The 17,834-nt window shown below is 42.5% G+C and overlaps 1 protein-coding gene across 10 annotated transcripts in view; it reads right to left on the bottom strand.

Annotated features, from left to right (window-relative positions):
- Positions 1-17,834, bottom strand: part of VWCE (von Willebrand factor C and EGF domains) — a 520,650-nt gene that overhangs the window by 193,228 nt on the left and 309,588 nt on the right. For all 10 annotated transcript variants that reach the window (XR_011279709.1, XR_011279708.1, XR_011279710.1 and 7 more), the window contains 2 exons: positions 13,711-13,833; positions 11,749-11,877 (listed from right to left, as the gene is read on the bottom strand). Coding sequence is in view for 6 of the 10 variants with exons in the window: in XM_069623796.1 (XP_069479897.1) it covers positions 11,749-11,877; positions 13,711-13,833 (252 nt within the window). In the remaining 4 variants the exon portion in view is untranslated. The remainder of the gene's footprint in view (positions 1-11,748; positions 11,878-13,710; positions 13,834-17,834) is intronic.

Here is a 17,834-nt window from a genome sequence, read left to right as displayed (position 1 = left end):
TACTTGGGGGATGATAAGGAGAATGTATTTATGGAAAATTTAAAAAGTGTTTGTGCCAAAAACGTATTTGATCTGGGCCTCTTAATTGAGAGTTTTATAAAAAAATCCATGTAAGGTTAAAGAAGTAATAAAAGCGTTTGATTGACTTGAAAACAATGTGGTGATACTAAATTCTTAAATTCTCCCCTGTACTCGCAATTGATATCATTTTGGAAATGGAAAATAGCTCCCGAGAAATACTTGGAAAAATATCCTTCCAGAGCCTTTCGCAATTCAACAATGAGATTTCGCTTTAATGTAATGAATACCTATGAGATACAAAGCATTCGAGATAAAAATGTAGCACACTTTAAATTCTGTAGGTATTGTAAGGTATCTGGAACTAAGGAGTCACTTCTACATTTGTTACTGATATGTCAGAGTTTGTTGAAACAAAGAATTGAATATTTCTCAAAATTTGTAAATGATATCCCCACAGTCAACAGAGATAATATATGGTATGAGATGGTTCATGGAAACTCTATTGTTTTGAAAATATGAGTTAATTAATTTTTGAGGGTTATCTGTGATCTATCATGAACTATTTAAAGATAATTTAATTCAAACTGTTCTGTTTTAATCTGAAAGTTTATAAAGATGTAATGTGTAATTTGTGACATTAGGATTTTATCCAAGATTTTATAGGATTTTATGAGCTATTTGTATATGATATTTCATGAGTATTTATTAAGTATTTGTTAGAAGCTTCTAATTAGTGTTTTATGTGTTTTCGATTTTCTCTCTTCGTAAAGTATTTTCTTTAAGACAAATTTTGTAAAGGTTTATATAAACCAAAAACAATAAAGAATAATAATAATAATATCACACTACGTGGTGAAGTGGTTTGGGTGTCTTTGACCGTCTGAGAACTGATCGTGGCAAGCTGTTCGAAAAAAACAGCCCGCATGGGTTCAGTTCTCAGAAGCTGAAACGCACTCACACCAACCCCCCACGCCCCATCCCCCTTCCCCACTTACCTTATTCCTGCCGCTTGGTCCACTTCAGCCCTGCGGCATCAGATCCGTCCCTCTAATTTGGGTCGGATCCAATGCTGCAGGGTCCCTTTTTATTTTTTTCATTTTTTTTTTCAGTCCCCCACATCCATTATTAAGGAAGCGGGGGACTCCCCTGCAGCCCCCCAAGGCCAATACATACCGAACATGGGGAGCGGGGGACACCCCCGCAACTCCTGCTCACATGTTCGGTATGTATTAGCCTAATTGTTCGTTTTTTTCTCCATCAAATGGTACTGACCAAATTCGGCCAAATGTATCATTCGATCAAAAAAAAAAAAGAACAATTATACTAATACTGGTGAAGTATGTTTTAGCATGTAATATATTTCAGGGAGTAGCATTCCTCAGCATGTGGCACTATCTAGGGCGCAGTAGCATGACTCGGGGTATGATATATTTCAGAGTGCTGTGTTCTCTGTGCTGTAGCATGCTTCGTGGTGTAGCCTCCGCCGCGGTATTGCATGTGACAGGGCATATAGCATGTTACACCTCCACTGTGTGTCCATTCCTTCTCCCGGTTTGAGAGTGCAGAAACCTCACTGTTGCAGCCAGCGGGCTTTAGGGTGCATGACGTGCTTGAATGCAGCTTGCATCGGTTTGTGGCATGCTCTGATGTGTAGCATGCAGCCATCAAGGTGTAGCACGCTCCTGCGCGTGGTGGCACCCTAACGTATTACACTCCAATGCCGTGGGCTTCTTGAAAAGGGCACAATTGTTTATCTCGTCCTGTTATTTTGTGTAGTCTTCGTTTCTTCCGGATTTACCATTACGTGTTGATCTTCTAGAGAGAATATTGGGACGCGATGGTAGTGAGCCAGAACCCTGTCTCTCGATGTACATTACTGCCCTCGCGCCTAGGTTATCTGAAAAGAGGTCCTCCTTTAGACACTGATGTATTAGCACCGTCTTTATGTTTTGCGGCCACCGGGAGTCATTGTGGCTGTTTTATGATGGGTTTCCACTCTTCAATGACACTGAGGCACTAAACATCCTAAAGCTTGTATGATTATCAGTCAAGACAAATATGGAGTAAACTGTAAAGAGAAGCTTTCTGCAATACACTCGCAGTGGATCGGTAACGATTTCATTAACTGGTCACTAGGTGGCAGTGCTGGACAGCATGTCATACTCTCGAATTCGATAGTTCTTTAACAAGTAAAGTCTCTCAATCCATGTTGTTGGGGCTCCAGTTAATATTTTGGAGAGGAAGTCATACAATTGCAAGTCTAAACACTTGGAAGTCAATCCATTTTTATATAATGCAAAATTCATTTTTTCTTTTTTATTTTGTGAGCTATTGACTTCCAGGAGAAAAGAAATGGAAGTTAATAGTTAGGAAATAAAATATGCAGGATTATCTTGCCGCCTTCTTCCCAAGTCGGAGAAGGAAAAGCTGCACAGTGTAAGGAATGAACCAGGAGAAGACCCATTATGTGCATAAGGGGCCAAGCTATGAGATGCGTCCACCCAAATCTACAAAGAGCTTCTAAATGGGGCCGTTTTTGCACATTTTACTTGGCCAAACCCACAAATTGGATGTGCTTTGAACTTCTAAAAAATCAAAGACAAGTCCCCTATGCAGATGCGCAGATCACCTTTTGAGAATCAGATTACCTGTGCATTTATGCAATGAGAGCAAATAAAAAAAATTGCATCCCCAGCGTTTTCATTTTAGTTCACTTTTAAAAATCGGCCCCAGAGAGTATAGGGGGGACCAAGGGAGACAATCGAAAAAAGAAAAATACAATTCGTACGTTTAAGATTACTTCTGAGGCTCCATGTCCAGCAATCATATTTTAAACACCCTGCAATATTTCTAAGGCTTTGACTTCCTGGCCCCTGTTTCTTGGATGTGTGGGGATTTTTCTACAGAAGCACTGCGTGTTAGAGTTCACAGGTGCTATTTATGTCCGGACGCAGGGAGATCTAGATCTCCCACAGACCTGTAGGTTTGTACATGGATACTCCTTTTACTCAGTGGCTCCATGAAGAGCAGAGTCAGTGGCATAGGGTAAGGCCACCCTCAGTATGAAATGATAGCTTATTTATAACGCGCTTAATTCCCAGAGGTTTCTAAACGCGGACCCCGGGATCGAACCTGTGGTGCTCCGTGACGTCTTGCTACCAAGGCGAGCACGTTGCCCCAGCGCTATCCTCCCGACATGCCAAATCAACCTGTCATTCTGGCCCCAGCACAGCTCTTCTCAGAGATGCTCCTGACATCTGATAAGGGTGAATATTTGCAACAAGACAAATCAGAGAAACACAGGTTCGAATCCTGGTGCTGCTTAGAGAAAGGTCAGTGGTGTTAAGTGAAATATAAAAAATTATTATACATGAGCTACATGCCCGTCTATTGCAATAACTGCACGCACGTGACTACCACTCACGCCCTTCTGGGGTGTATCTAAATCTTGACGGTATTAAGACTCATTGGGCAGGGTAGAAGGGCGTGACATGATCCGCAAGTCTTGGGTTTTAGGCACACATCCCATTGCATTCCAGTACTTGTATGTTTAAGCTGTATGAGGCTGGAAATGACATGTGGTAACAATGCCAGGATTCACAGAACATGTTTTGCAGATTCTGTCAGAGCATATTTGTATGAAACAAGACAGTCTAATAAAGACTAAAAAACAAAATCATGTCAGCCGGGAATGGGATAAAATGCAGGAAGCTTCACAGTCCAGGGATATTTTAAAAATTTGGGAAAATAGTCAGTGTGATTAAATAAGGGTGTGGCAAGATATAACTATTAATATAAGCCCTAGTACCTGGTGACAACATTTCCAGTACCTTTATGGTCAGGAAATGCGATCAGATACCCAGAGTATTGCAACAGTGGACTGTGATAGAACAAATTCCCCAGTTTGAATTCAAGTTGAACTACGGGAAGTTTATAATGCTATCTACTCCCAGAAGTGGGGAAAAGCCCCTGCGCCCGACCATGTACCGATCGATTTAGTGAAGGACGAACCAACCACATGGGCACCGGTGCTATGCCACCTGTTTAGCGCAATTCTTGAATCTAATAAAGTACCCCCATCCGCGAAATACAATAATAGTTGCAATTTATAAAAAGGGAGGGAGGAAGGATCCAGGGAACTTTAGGCCAATCTCCCTACTGGAGGGTGTGGGGAAGGTATTTGCCAGAGTCATTTATGAACGCCTCCAGGAGTGGGTGATTAAAGAAAATGTAGTCGACCAGCTTCAGGCAGGATACACGGCCCTGAGAAACATGAAGGTATATTCTGTGTTCATTGACCTCAGGACCGCTTTTGATTCTGTGTCACAAGAGTTGTTGTGGTCAATTCTGATAAAGAGGGGGATGCCAGTGGACCTATTAAGAATCATAGCAGAACTCTATTGTAACAACAGTGCATCAGTGCGAGGGGGGGCTACGGGGTGAGCTAACAATCTTTTGAGGTGACTAAGGGGGTGGGACAAGGATGTGTTCTTGCACCCCTATTGTTCCTATTGTACATTGATAAAGTAATACGCCATTTAAGATTGAAATGCTTGGACCAACTGAAATTAGACCAGGAAGCTATACCAATGGTGTTTTTTGCAGATGACGTTGTCCTTTTATCTACATCCACGAAGGGGATAGCGACCACCCTTGAAGCCTTTGGGGAGAAATTCTCTGAGTTGCATTTTAAGATTAACATAGAGAAAACAAAATCATTTGTTTTTCGGCCAAAATGTACAAAATGTATGAAACTCAATTTGAACATCAAAGGTTCTCACCTTGAACAAGTGGGAGGTTACGATTACCTGGTCATAAGAAGTGATGACCAGGGCAGTTGGACATCGCAGATGTTCAAATCAAGGTCAATGCTAGATAAATATGGGGGAGTGATAAGGAGGTTTTTCTTTGCTCACGGTCACAGTGATATTTCTCCGGCCCTAACAATGTTTGTTGGCCAGGCCAAATCTGCTGCCCTTTATGGGGCATAGATCTAGGGCCATTGGACCAGCAAAAAATTGAGGTTGCTCAAAAAAGCATTTTTGAAAAAGCTACTTTGGCTATCGACAGCATGTCCGGGCAGCACATTATGTTTAGAATTGGGCTTAAGGCAAATTCAGAGTGATGCACCCCTCAGACTGGTACTCTACTGGCTAAGACTATGGTCAATCCCTCAACTCACAACAAATCGTGTGGGACTGATACGTATGATGAATATTGATGGTGGTAGATCCTTATCTTGTCTGATGCATGTTAAAAAAAGCTTTGTTGAGAATGAATTTGGAATTTTGAAGACCTGTGGCACAACCCACAAGGAATAACCTTGGGAGACGTGGATAAAATCAAGATCATTTTATAGTTAACATCAGGGGTTGAACTGGTTAATGCTTGTAACTGGTTGGCCATGGGACCTACATACTTGGCCGGTAAATCGGCCTTGGAGTTCGAAGAATATTTAGATCTGGTTAAACCCCCCCTTGCACGCTCTCTGTACCTAAGATACAAGTTCTCTCAATTGAACCAAGTGGGAGACCACTGGTACTGACGTATGCTTGGTATGTGGCTCAGCTAAAGAATCTGTAAATTACTTCCTGTTCTTTTGTCAGGGCTACCATGTGGCTAGGGGCTGGTACTTAATAACAATATTCAACACACACGGTATACGCCGAACAAGCGATGTCATTCGGCGTTTCATGTGCAGCAGTGATATAAATGTAATGTTCTTTGTAGCAAGTTATAGCCACCAACCATGGCGCATAAGAGCAAGAACACTAAAAACAGAAGGATTTGAGATCAAGAACGCTATCATTGTAAATTTTGCTTAAACACAAGACAGTGACTTGTCCGTTTTACTATATGCCCAACACACCTGATTTAAGATTTTAATTTAAGTAATGCCAGGTGCACTTTATTGCGGTTTCTGCACTATCATGAAGCTGCTAATGTACTTTGGATGCACCTTTTCTTGCAATGACTGCACATTTTGTAAAAAGGTTGAAATTATTGTTTACTATGCACTAAAATGTACGGTTTTAAGTGAAAAAATGAAGGAGGGCGAGGCACGCACTCCAGGTCCTGGTCAGTTAAACCTGTTGCAAAAAATATATATCTGGGTTAAATCCCAAAATGGACAAGTATTCACCAGTATTCACAATCCCATGATGAACAAGTATTAACAGGGTTAGATCCCTTCTGCTGCAATTCAGTTGCTCAGTATTGACAGGGGTAGATCCCATCAGTTGCAGTTCTGTTGTCTGTAGTTGTTCTCCTCCAAGCGCTTTCTTATCTCAAATAATCATCAGGGAGGTTGTGTTTCTTTAACAGGTGTTACTGATTAGACTCAAAGGATTCTGGTAGCTGTAGTGAAAACGTTTTTTCAGTTCAGGTGAACAGGGACCGACATTCCCCTCCAAAAAGCACAAGTCCTTCCCAAGTTTGGGGGAGGGGAGAGAACCATCTTTATGATTCTCTAAAGTGGGGCATTCTCCCTGCGCACCGACTACCTATGTGATAAAATGTGTTCCTTTTTTGTGTGAAATGACATCATTGTTGAATAAATGCCATATGATGATGAAACAAGAGTGTGACAAAATAGATGGCCTAGAACAGTGGGCAGTGGTTTGCCAGCATTGCCAGCTTTAGAATGTTCACACTCAGCAGATATTTTGACTGCAGATTACTGTTGCATGGCAGAAGAGTAAACATGATTTCTGGCAGGACCCATTCTTCCATTCTTCATCACAGTCTATCGACTTCTGTGCCTATTAAATGGGTAATAACTTCTTTTGTTTACAATTCAATAAAGGTAGCTTATAAAAGATCACACACCTGCCTGATCTGGTATAGCATGCAAATAGAAAACATATGATAGAATCAGCATACCTCCCTTATTTCATGTGGACCCCTGCCCTGTGCCACATTAATATGACGCAAACACACCCAAAGGTGATATTCTGCCTAGCCACTGGGTAGAGGGCTTTCCAATGGTCCGTTGCATCTTAGCTTTGCTCTCTGATTGGTCTGTTAAATCTTGGCTTTCTGATTGGAGCAAGTGGCTGTGAAACAGAGTCTGCACCCACAAGCTAAAAGGGCGCCCTTTGTACTGGTGGGAGATGAGGAAGACCGAGGGCAGCAACTGGGGGGTTTATTTTTTTAAGATGATTGACACTTAGTGCAGTAGTTAAAAGCCGCACACATTTGATACCATCGGATGTGGTGTAAAGACCTGCCTCACAGTGTTAGAGAGGATGTTATCAGCCCTGCATTAAAGTTGGGAGGGTACAGTCCTAACCCTAGCCAAAGGGGTTCCTTAGGCTTTCATTGCCTCACTTATTGGTAGCAGTGTTCATACAGCCAATTAGGAAGCGATAGGGCAGGTACATAACGCAGTTCAGAAAGGTCTCTAGGTTTCAGAAAGGTTTTGTAGGATACAATCCTATAATTAGGGTCAAGAACAAAGGTTAAGGTCCACTTCGACCCAGGGGTACAAAGTATGACACGTTGTACCCCATGGACACCTGAGGACTTCTATGGGCTCAACTGGGATTCAGTCTACGTTCAGAAAAAACAGAGGATATAGACCAGCTTCTACTTGGATGATACGGATACTTGTATTTATTTTTTATTGGATATGTGTACGGTGCCTATACAACAAATGGTGTTTCAAGGTGCCACAAGACAAAAAGGAGGGGGGGCAAGGGAGAAAGATAACGATAACGTTCCTACTAGGCCTTGTGACATTCGGTTTGTGCAAGTGTAGTAACAAGAAGAGCGAGGGAGAGGTGGGGGAAGTGCCGGTCTTCAGTACTGATGCAGGACGGTAGACTAATAGGAAGCAGAGGACCCAATTTTAGAAACAGGACCTATTGGGACGCAACAGACCCAATGTGCCAGGAGGATAGCTCAGGAGCAACATGCTTGTCTTGGAAACAACACAGTTTCGAGCGGCGCAATTTCAACCTGTTGGAGTCAGTACCAATCAATGAAGCCCACACAGCGAACTAGGCAACTGTGCACTGAGAACACGGTACGTTTAGGGCATCCTACTTTAAAGAATTGTTGTGCTGGTTGTTGTGCCTCACAGGGGCACACTCAGGATTCACATTGTCAATGAGATCTTTAATGAAGACTCATGAGTCAAAATGGGCAGGAAAAAAGCAAAATGAATAAAGATCTCGTGAATGAGGCACAGTTCAGGACTTCATACCCACTTTCACTTGTCCACCCCTTCACTGTGAGGTTGAAACTCCTGGAAATAAGCTTTAAAATGATTGGTTATTTTACAACTTCTTCACCAACTTTATTCGAGAGTCATTTTGGATGCTCGGTGGCGGACCTGGGTGTCAACACCCGCTCCATGAGTGTGAACCCAGAATAGGTTTTACAGGGATACTTAATGCACCCCACTCCATCACAAGCCTCAGGGTCAAACCTAATACCAGGATCCCTGACAGCATGCAGTCTGTCAGCCTAAAAAACCCTCAAACTTGCCAGGACCCTAATTCCTTGTTCAAATTACGTTTATTCTCTGGGCCACAAAGCCATAAAACCATATGCAAAGACATTTCATTGGATGTATAAATAAATAAAGAGAATAAAACACAATAGGAAAAGCAAGGCAACATTACAAGAAAAGCAAGGTAACATATATCAACAAAAACTTTGATTAAACTTTTAAAACATGTACTTGTTATCTTAGAAAAATGACTAGCTTAATAAATCTCACTTAATTTTTAAAATCTAGATGATAATACTATAATATTAGCGCAAAAACCACCCCAACTACATCTCATTTTCCCCTATAAAAATGTATACACCTCTATGCTCGCATCAAGTTAGTAAATACTTTCAAAGTAATTCCTGTCAATTCACACACTATACCCAGGTTATTGGTTACTCCCCACCTGGAGATTATATTGTTTGCTAGTTATCCCAAGGTGTCGCTTTGAAAGAAGAGTCTTTGCCTCAAACATTATACATTGGAGAGATGTAGTTAGTAACCTAATGACACACCAAGTGCCATGAATCTAACTTGCTCTGTTTTGTTCTTCTATGACATGCCCTCATAATGTAATTCACCACCACAAACTTCACTGCTTTTGGACCTAATTACAAGCTCAGTTGTGCACTAATAAAATGCCAGTTATTCCGTTACAGACACTTTTTGTGGAGGTAATGGAATAAGGGCCTGATTCCCAGATGCGTTTTACAATGATGCAATCCCATAGGGAAACGCTCTGTGAATCAGACCCTAAATGTCTGTTTTACTGCACCTCCAAATTCCGAGTTTCGAGGTAAAGTAGAGGATTCACCTAGCATTATTGTGAATGATATGATATGATATTGCATTTATAACGCACCTATAGACAAATGTTTCACTTGTTGGGAATTTTCCAACAATTCCCATTGACTTCTATGGGCTTCAAAAATGGTAATTTACACTGCCCTACCACCACTCTTAATCATGTGATAAGAACACAAGACCAAGTGTTTGTAATGGTTGTAAATTGGGGAATTTACTGCACATCTACCACCAAACTTGTAATGAAGCCCAAATTGTGTCATTGAATTTAAGAGCATCAATGGTTGGCCTAGCACCTTTAGCTCTGATGCAGTGTATAATAGGCACAAAAATAAAAAAAATATTTGTATGTTTTTCTTTGTCGATAAACAATGTGCAGAGTTATTCAAGTTACCAACATGAAAGTAGCAAAGCTTAAAATACATGAACGACATTTGAAGTAAAGGTATTTGGCTCTACATCATAATGGTATCCTTTGAGGCCATGGTACAATTTGTTTGCAAAATAGCTATTTACAAGGGTCCTCCATTGTTTTTCAATAACATCCAGAATGGCTCACTGTAAGAACACTTACCCCATCTACACGGTTGACTATTCTACAATGGAAGAGGGACTATTCCATAAATCTGGAATTTCAAGTTCCTTTATGTCTGCTAGAGGGCCTGATCCAGTGCTAAATATACACACCTGCAGACTTTATAACTTTCCCTCCTTCACCCTAGGCATCTGATATTACCAACTTTCTCAATGAAATCCATCACTTGATGGCCCTCTGCTGTTCATGTTGAACTCCTAAAAAATGGAAGTTATCTTTCTCTCTGCTTCCAATGCCATCCCCCCTGCCTCTCTTCTATTACCTTCCCTCCTGACCTTCTTGCTCCCAATTTCACAACTCACAACCTTAGGGCCGTCTTTGATAGCACCATCTGACCGCAACAATTAATCACTAACACCATCTCTGCTGCCCTATTAACCTTTTCAACATTCAGAAAAAGTGTTCATTTCTTTCTCACCACTGCACGAAAACTCTCATTCCCACCCTTGTGTTCAGAAAACTCTGCTAGTGCTGGAGCCTACTACTTGGCCTTCTTCTCTACTTGTTCCCCCTTCTAAACAAAGTCCTCAACCTTGCTACCCACCCTCTCTACAAACTACCATGATTCTTCAGCACTTTTACCTAGCAACAACATGCTGGTTGGCTCTCCGTGCGCAACCACTCCCTTTTCAAATCCCTTGTCCTAGTCTACAAAGATATCAATGGTCTTGCTCCTAAGCACCTTTCTGATTGTATCTCTGTCGACTCACTATCTTGCTCCCACCACTCCTTCTTCTAACTCAACCTCACTGCCCCATGTACATCCTCTTGCTTCCGTTCTTTCTCCCTACTCAGCCCATTCAATTGGAATCCGCTGCCAATCAAAATCAAAGCCTGCCCGACTGTGGATCTCTTCCAAGCTCAGCTTAAACTTAAACTTGCCAAAGAGAGAGCTCCCTCGGCTCGCTCCCCATCCTCCCTACTTGACCCCACCACTGCACCCTAATAATGTAATTTTGTATACTTGTACATTTCTCCTATTTAGTTTGAATCGCTTGCCCGCCCAACCCAAGTAATATTACCTTTGTAAGTCATCTGTTTCATATATAATAACACATTTGAGCCAGGTCACACATGCCACAATGCCACGCAGTAACCATCGCTGGAAGTTCACCTCAGTTCAGAGCTGCATCAGAAAGGCATTGTGGGTATGCAAATTAGCCAAATATTCAAGATCTTTGCTCCAGAAAACTGCCTTTGTTTTACAGGATAGTGCTACTTTATACATAGCTTAATCAACCCAAGACAGTCATTTGTTAAGACTGCAGACAACCTTACTAGGGATCATCAGAGTGTTTACAGTGGGACAGTTTTGTGGTGGGAGCATTGGGTTTAGCAAACGCCATTTGAGCCAATAACATGAGGACTTGACTCAAGTGGATTATTTTACTTTCACATTTTAGATTAAAGGGTTTTATCAAGCCTTTTACTGTTTTACTGTCAACCAAGGGAATTTATCCCAAGGGTCTTGGTAGAGCCCTGTTTGCAAAGAGGGGAATGTGTTGCTTAGCTGTGACTTCTTGTTCTAGGACATCAAGTCCTGTGCTGCTGCATTTACTATCCGCTAGGTAGCCCTGATTCAGGACACTTGAGCCCATCTGAGTTGGGTTTTTGAGAGTGTCAAAAGGGGCATCAGTAAGGCATGTAACATCGACTGCGGAGTAGACCACAGAAAAACAAGAATGAAAGAATTGAGAGTGGAAGAGGGAAATAAGTGAATACATTGAGGAGAAAGTATGGCAAACTGCTAAGATAAGAAGTCTTAGAGGGCGAAAGTACAATAAGTTAGAGAGTAAATTACCCTGAGGAAGAAAGAGTGTTAATTCCTTACCATCACAGGTCACTTTATCCACATTAAGCCGGAAGCCAGCACGGCATACACACAGAAAGCTGCCAAAAGTGTTATGGCACGAATGCTGACACAGACGGGCTCCACCTGGGCGGCGACACTCGTTAATATCTACAGCAGAAAGATAGAGAGAGAATCAAGCACCCATTACAGGAGAGGTACAAAAAACACCAGATACTGCAGAGGAGGAAAACCAAAGGGATTATACTCAGTAATTAATTTTACAGTGGCCTGTGCGATCCAGCATCGCTCTGTCAAGTGGGACAAGTCTTCGGAATTGGGCACATTAATGGATGCCCACCGTCCAACTGTTACCCTGAGTCAAAGAGGTTGCTCTCTGCTCACGCTCGGGTTGGAGAAAAAATATTCTACTCTCCCCAAATGCGTTAAGGAATGGGGGATGTCTGCACTTCCCCATCAGATCTGAAGAGCAAAGTGTCTAATCAAAAGTGGGAGATGGATTCCTGTTTTACCTAGTTTATGTGGCATCAGAAGGGTCTGGTTGATTTGGTCCTTGACCACCTGTGTCCAATTTCAATAACAGACTTCATAAATCTCTACAGCCTTCCCTGTGCTGCGGAGTGTTTCACGAAACTGCTCCAAATTGAACAAGGTTCTGCACTTAATACAATTAATTTAGGCTGAAAAAGCAGGTGCATAGAAAAATGAGAGTGCACACCAATGTGTGAGCGGCCAGTATTAAGAGCGTTGTATTACACATTTTGAGAGTAATTATCCTTTGTAGTGTTTCTCCGACTTATGGGGATCACCGATGAGGTACTTCACGGTGATGGCCCCTATGTAAGGCAGCTTACTCACTAATCGTGCTGGAACATTAATTGTTCATTTGAGATACCACACAAAATGGCTAATCATGAGTTGGGGAAAGCCAAGGCTGTTTTGACTATAATCTGGCCAATAACTGATCCTTCAAGCGTTGGTTTAAGTTACTTGAAAGCTAAGAAAGGATATCCAAATAAAGAGCCTGCCAAAACCAAGCTCCATGTGAGAGAGTGCGAGGGACCAGATTGCAGAGAAAAATAAGCTACACGCAGACGATAAGCAACTGAAATGTCTTTGTGAGCACATGTCCCAACTGCATGTTTCTATCCTCAAAAGGTTGATGTCTGGGCACCAAAACATGATGTAAAATGCCTACAGATGAGTACATGGTCTCTTGTGTTACAAGCAAGAATATTCAGAGTTAGGCCCTCATTACAAGTCTGCCTGTAACCCGCCAGTGCTGCGACAGGTTACCGGCAGACTCGCCTTACCGTTACTGGCACCCAATATCCCAGTGTAACTGGGATTTTACAGGTGCTGGCAACAGCAGTAATTTCCCATTCCATGGAGGCCCAGAGGACTCCATGGAATGGGTTTGCCCCTATCACCAGCCCCTATCACCGGCACCGGTAGTAACAGTGCCAGTGATAGGGACAATTCTTTGCCAGTAGGGCCTGAACTCCTGGCAGTACACTGCACCTACCAGCAAACTCACAGTAAGCCTGCCCGGGGAAAAATGCTGGATCCGGTATCACCGGCCATTTTACCAGACCAGCATACTCGTAATGAGGGCCCTAGTCTGACACGCAGACACACATAAATCATGTTTTTGTAAAGCGCATGTTCATCTCCAGGTATCTTGACTCTGAGTAACACGTGTTTTTTGCTACCCAACTCAGTGATACCCATTTAACCACACTTGGAATGATGAGAGACTGAGCGGACATGCTAGGATTCGAACCTGTGACCATCACATCAAACACAGATCCCTGTAGTGGATGCATTAGCCCACTGAGCCAAGGAACCAGAGGCCTTAAGTGAGAAAACCAAACAGGTGTCAGGGAGACATAGGAGAGGCTAGCTGGTGTTCATCACATTCATGTTTCTAGTACACCAGGGCCTCAATGTAGCAAGCACACTTTCCTTTTGGTAGTCGCCCACCTGTGCAGGAGTGCCCATTGCCCTGCAAGTGGAATCCTGTGCTGCAAGAACACCTGTAGCTCCCGTAGCTGTTCCTGCACCTCTGTTGACAAGGGGCTCTGTTTCCTGAGCACTCATCAATATCTGAAATGAAAAGGCATGACAAGATGATCGTGTGTGCAAACAATGGAAACAAGCATTGGCAAACCCAATATGTCTTGCTTAGTAAAAGTAGAGGGTAGGACTTGTTTGTAAAGTCACCAAACGGCAGAAAATGGCTTCCAGTCTACATTTGCAATGCCAATGTCTGTCGTTGCCATTTTGTCATTGAAGAGAATTCCCAATGCTTCCACTTCAAAATGTCGGCCAGTTTGCCAAGCTCCCTGTTGGGTCTTCAGCCTTACTTTTGTTCTAATTTCTGTGGCCAGCTCCTGTCATTCATGCTCCAGAAACCAGCCAGGTCCCATTGGCTTAGGCATGGTGTTGTTTGGTTTGGGCACGGTTGCTTTCTCCCTCACTACAGTGACAATATGCATCACATGCTGCTTTAAAAAAGTCATGCAAGCCTCTGCCTCTGCACCCCTCCACAAGTAGATATTAAAACCATTCACAGAAACAATTACGCTACCTTGCAAATCACTCACCTGTAAGTGAAAATGTTCTATAATTTAATGCAGGGAATAATTCACTGTAATGTATTGTCACATTAAGTGCACAGGCTACCTGCACTCTTTCCTTATCACCCTTAAGTGACTTGTTTTGCATGTATGGTGCAGTATACATACCCCTAACATAAGTACAAAATAATAATGTGTTGTCGCATGGCACAAGTAAAAGTGGCCGTACACAAAGAGAATGCACACTGAATAGAAACATTATCACAAGGCTGACACACACACAGGTAAACAACATTGCACAGTAAAGATTTAAAAGCCCAATGTAAGGCAGCATCTGCCCAACTTCCACAGTTGCAGACAGTGCCGCAGTTGCAAAGGCTTGTACAAAATTGGGGACACTATGTCAGAGTTTTCCCCTTACTGCATTATTTCTGTATTATGGCCAGCTGATTGACAACAGGGCCACTTTACATATGTTTAAAAGAACTCTGCTGGAGAGCTAAAGCTGCCTTTTAGTTGAACTAAAAATTGCCACGTGTTACTGCTTCCAACTATACAACAACCATTTAATTCATTCAACTACAACTGTATGGCCAAGGTGGGTGGGGGTCCAGCATGGAACCTTTTATCCTCAGGCTAAATCCTTTGATTCCTTATTTATTAAGATTAAACTATTCCTCCCAAATCTCAATATTTTTTATTCTTTATCGATTCCTTCCCAACTAAGTAAAGTGAATTTAAAAAATGATCTACTGGAACTACTCATTGATTTTAGTTCCTCCAGCGGTTGATGGGCAGTACTAGATGATTTGCACCTTTTGGCAGAGGCCCGAAATGACTATCTGGTCAAAGAAATGTTTCAATGTGCTACGGATCGGGGCTATCACTGGCCCTGCACATCTAAAAGCTCACTTGCTGGATTTTCACAAGTGTGACACATACTCATCATTAACGTGAAGATGGATAGCTCTGATTGTACGGTCCAATCTGCTATCTGTTCTGATAAATCTCTTGGCCTTGTAAATTCTACCAATCTTCCCAACTAGCCTGAAAAACCTTGAGGTCACCAAGTGGACTAAACAAATGTTATCTCCCTTATATCCGGGATGCCTTTGTTAGGGAGAATTTTCATTTCTGTGCCAATTCCCTTTAACCTTAGAGACCCCCAGCTCTTTCGCTGGACTCTGAGCTTTTTAATTTGTAACGCTGAGTAAGTGGGACTTTTTTCTCACTCACTCGTGTACTTTTCCAACTAGGAAGTTTGTGTTTTGTACTGTTTGTTTATGGAGTCTAGTAAATTCCATAGGCAGCTGCTTTTTGCATTGTTACACACAGAGCCTTTTGTGCAGTTCCACTGAGAAGTCCTTTGGACCTCTCTTAATGTTTAACTACATTTTCTTGGGAGAACTAACGTTCCCAAGAATAGTAAGATGACCCCTGTCTTACTTACCTTTTACTTTGTGGGTCCAGCACCACCACCCTGTGTGGAGGGCTCGGGGGTTACATAGTAACTCCTTTATCCCACATCTCATGCAACATTCTATTACACTAACTCACTTGAACGGCTGGTGGCAGTGGTACCTTTTTTACTATCTTGTGCCATGTATCTGCAGGCTGAATCCTCAGCTGCAGTACAGCACCAAAGGGTGAAAATTTTCTCAAAATGGCCCCTGTCTTCCTTTGTCACCATTTCTTGTCAATTCGTTTCTTTTGGGCATTCATTCTGTAGTTTGAATTGGGTTTGAGTCCTTTGTATATTTTGCTTTTGGCGGGCTTCAGCGCTTAAGCCTAACAAGGCTCCACTGTGTCTGGAAAGGCAGGAAGTGAGGGAGGGTCCAGAAACGCCCCTGTTCTTTGTCTCTAGGTGTGCCTGATTGAATGCAGTTCTGATTGGCCTGCTGGCTGTCCTGGAGGACAGCCCCCTGCTGGGTGATTGACAGCATAGGGCTGTGAATGAATGGGAACTTGCTTAAAAGGCCAGGTTTTTGGGACTAGAGGCAGAGTTGACCACTGGAGGACAACATGCGATGAAGAAGCTGTGAAGAGGCACCAGCAGCACCCTCCTGGACCGAGAAATGCCAGTGAAGCCCTGCAGCTGTGCATACCTGTTTTTGTTTCGACTGGGAAGACCTGCATAGGACAACTTCCTCCCTTGGGCTGGTGGGCCCAACTAGTCTCAAGACAAACTCCATTTTGGCACAACCCCTGACACTGTGACTATCCAAGGCTGCAGAATCCCAATACCCAGGGAACCCTGACCATCATCGAGTGCATTGTCTTCCGAAGTGCACATCCGGCCAAAACTTTGTGAGCAACCAGAGGACCCTACAGAAACAGGAAATCTTCATCCAGAGTCCCCTCGCCAGAGTCCAGGACTGAGGGATCAAGTAACTTCTAACTAGAACAGTTTGTTCTTCTTTGGCACTGAGAAAAAAGTACCAAAACCACAAAGAGCAGCTGAATCAAGGAGAATCCATTGCTGGCGAGTCCCTCTCTCGAGTGCTACTGGAGGAGCTAGCCAGACGTCCGTCCTTCCTTTTGTCACCACGACCAAAGACCAGGAACAAGGTTCTGGTGCACTGCAACCAGAAGGCATCCAGCTGGAACACATTCTCCACTTCACAGGTACTGTGTGCCTTGGGGTATATCAACCTTTTGCCATTCGTGGTGCTTCCTACCTTGGGGAGTGCTATTATATCCTATTTTGCATTGACTTCAACTCCCTTGCACTGGCCTTTCAGCTTATATTTCCTCAAGGTGACTCCTCTCGAGTTGCTGTGAACTATCGACTATTTAAAAACGTTTTCCTAGAAGAGAGCATCAGCACTGGCCCATTGACTTTGGCTGTCATGGCTCTCTAAAGGCCCCCTTCTGAACCTATTGGCTTTGGCAGTGCTTGTTTCCTTACAGGTTTTCATTGTTGAACACTATTTTTGCTGGGATAAAAGACTGCCTGCATCCTTTGGGGAGAATCTAACTGTTTTTGTAGAATACCAGTATGCTCTGAAATAACTATACTTGTTCCTTTCCTTATAATTTAATACTGCAAAGGTGACACAAAATAAGTGTTACTACTGACCTCAAATAACGTCACCCATGGTGCTGGAAAATATATAACATATGAAAGATTTAGACACCTGCTTTATTGTTCACTTTTTTAATTGAATCCTAACTTTGGATTAATGTTACTATTAGTTGCTGCTTCTTAAAGAATGCTTTAAATATCTTTGTGTGTATATAAATACATATTTATGCTATAACTTTAAGTGTTTACTTGGATACCTGTATTTACTGATTTCATTGTACAGCTCTACAGCTCACATTACCCCTCTCAAGATAACCCTGGCTTCCCAGTCACACTACCAACTTCTGTAGTACAGGTCTATAATAAGAGGTGGGTTACCTACTACCAAGAGACAAGACTTGTGTAGTCCCTCGACAGTGCATCAATTCTTACCTAACAGCCTTTTCAAAGCATTTAATTGTAATGATGTGTTTGACCAAGTTAATCATTGTAATAACACCTTG

Source organism: Ambystoma mexicanum, chromosome 11, assembly GCF_040938575.1.
Source record: "Ambystoma mexicanum isolate Mex_15411 chromosome 11, UKY_AmexF1_1, whole genome shotgun sequence".
NCBI lineage: Eukaryota > Metazoa > Chordata > Amphibia > Caudata > Ambystomatidae > Ambystoma > Ambystoma mexicanum.
This window is presented reverse-complemented; position numbering and strand designations above follow the sequence as displayed.